The sequence below is a fragment of the Gigantopelta aegis genome, unplaced genomic scaffold (assembly GCF_016097555.1).
Source record: "Gigantopelta aegis isolate Gae_Host unplaced genomic scaffold, Gae_host_genome ctg2599_pilon_pilon:::debris, whole genome shotgun sequence".
In the NCBI taxonomy this organism is placed as follows: Eukaryota; Metazoa; Mollusca; class Gastropoda; order Neomphalida; family Peltospiridae; genus Gigantopelta; species Gigantopelta aegis.
In genome coordinates this window covers 13,072-15,489 of record NW_024532968.1, presented here as the reverse complement: position 1 = coordinate 15,489, position 2,418 = coordinate 13,072, and the positions used below count along the sequence as shown (strand labels likewise).

General features: G+C 40.8%; 1 protein-coding gene across 1 annotated transcript; it reads left to right on the top strand.

Annotated features, from left to right (window-relative positions):
* The first annotated feature begins 486 nt into the window (after window positions 1-486).
* Window positions 487-879, top strand: LOC121391536. Its single transcript, XM_041523130.1, has one exon. The coding sequence runs from the start codon at window positions 487-489 to the stop codon at window positions 877-879; it is 393 nt and encodes a 130-aa protein (XP_041379064.1).
* The last annotated feature ends 1,539 nt before the right edge of the window (window positions 880-2,418 follow it).

Below are 2,418 nucleotides of genomic sequence, written 5' to 3'. Positions count from 1 at the left end.
GTGTATGCTGTGTCATGTTCAGGTTTTGTTGTGTGTGTCGTGTCATGTTCAGGTTTTGTTGTGTGTGCTGTGTCATGTTCAGGTGCTGTTGTGTATATTGTGTCATGTTCAGGTTCTGCTGTGTGTGCCGTGTCATGTTCAGGTTCTATTGTGTATGTCGTGTCATTGTCACAAGTCAAATATAGTATAATATTTATAAGGTATATTTTTTTGTAATGAACTAGACTGTCACTGTGTTTTTGGTATTTATGACATTAGGACAGACTCCAGGAAAAAACAAAGAACAGACTAAAACGACAAAGTCTCAACCACCTGACATATAATTTGCAAAAGAAAAATTATGATTGCATCAGCCAAAATGCCTTGCAGTGTGCGAAACTCTCCCCAAATGTCTAGGTGCAAACACACCTTCATGAAATCAGGCTGGATGTTCCAGAACTTGTCAAAAAGGAGGAGCAGCCACCACCTCTACAGCTAGCCCTCACCATGGAAATGATTCATGAGCGTTATTCAAAGTCAACATGGATCTATGCCTTCACAGATGGTTCAGCAGAGAATGCCATTCGAAATGGTGGAAGTGGAGCATATATCAGTTATCCAGATGGATCCTCTGTCTCCATTTCCACCCCAGTTGGAGAGTTAAGCTCAAACTACACAGCAGAAGTGCAAGCCCTCATCATCGCAACAGGACATCTGGCCGAGGAAGAAGGACAACATAACATAGTGCTTCTCACTGACTCCCTGTCTGCACTCCAGTCACTTTCATCAGGACACACAGGCCATATCACCAAACTGCTGCAAACTAAGCTAAACATCCTTGCCCAAAGCCGGAAAGTGACCCTCCAGTGGATCCCAGCACACAGGAGTTGCAGGCAGTGAAAACGCTGACCAACTGGACAAAGCAGGTAGCTGCCTTCCACAAACCCAACCCTCCGTCTCATACGGTGAAGCCAAGACTCTTCTAAAATGGAAGTTCAAATGTGATTGGAAGACCAGAAACAATGGCTACACCCCTGACAAAGACTGCATTAACCAGTTAGACAGGAAAGAACAAACCATAATTTTCCGTCTGCGAACTGGACATTGCCTGCTGAAAAAAACACCTGAAAAAGATGGGTCTCGCGGATACTGCCCAATGTGAATGTGATGCTGAAGAACAAACGCCAGAACACATCCTACAAAAATGTCCACACCTGGAGGAGAACCGTCAGGAAGTATGGACACAAGACACACCCCTCAATATCAAACTCTGGGGACTTCTCGACGACCTCCGGAAGACGTCACATTTCGTCATCACATCCGGATTGTTGATCTAAGAAAGCCAAATCTTGATTGGACGCAGAAGAAGGACAGTTGAACTGAGTATTTAACAATATTAGCTTGGGTAATGATAACAGGTGGTGAATGTGGATGATGGTCGTGAAGTGTGGTCTGGTGCATGCATTGTGAGCTTGGAATGTGAGTAGTTTCGATGAATAAAAGCAATGTAATTTGATGGGTTAGTCACTCTGACAATAATTTTTGGAAGTGTGTTTTAAGCTGGTACAAGAGCGTGAGTAGATGAATTTATTTTATTTTTAATGTTAAATAATTTAATATAATTGTGTTGTATGAAGATATGTTGTAATTAATTTGGATTTGTTTAATTTTATATATGTGTACACTGTGTAAATAGAGAAATTAACCCAAGTAGAAACTGAATTGGAGAAAGTTTTTCAAATAGATGAAAGGAATATATTAGTTGAACACATAAGCATTTTAAGTAGAATATATGTGCATATGGAACGTTATTGTAAATGTGCAGATGATATGAATGTGTGATGTTTAAATACTTTATTGTAGTTTTAGTCCACATGGGGTAGATGTAGTCGATTTTCTCCTTTGATGAAGGTGTAGAGAAACTGATGTATGTGGATGCTGGTTAGAACGGGACTCCTTTGATGTCTCTACGAAGTACTCTTAGTGTCATAAGAGAAACTGATGTGGATTGCTGGTTAGAACGGGACAAATGGTGTTTCTAAGAAGTACTCTTAGTGTCATAAGAGAAACTGATGTGGATTGCTGGTTAGAACGGGACAAATGGTGTTTCCAAGAAGTACTCTTAGTCATAAGAGAAACTGATGTGGATTGCTGGTTAGAACGGGACAAATGGTGTTTCTAAGAAGTACTGTTAGCGTGGTAAGAGAAACTGATGTAGATTGCTGGTTAGAACGGGACAAATGGTGTTTCCAAGAAGTACTCTTAATGTCATAAGAGAAACTGATGTGGATTGCTGGTTAGAACGGGACAAATGGTGTTTCCAAGAAGTACTCTTAGTGTCGTAAGAGAAACTGATGTGGATTGCTGGTTAGAACGGGACAAATGGTGTTTCCAAGAAGTACTGTTAGCGTGGTAAGAGAAACTGATGTAGATTGCTGG

Bases quoted from the DNA above. Each gene is read 5' to 3' on its own strand.
- LOC121391536 (XM_041523130.1), top strand. From the start codon at position 487: ATGGAAATGATTCATGAGCGTTATTCAAAGTCAACATGGATCTATGCC.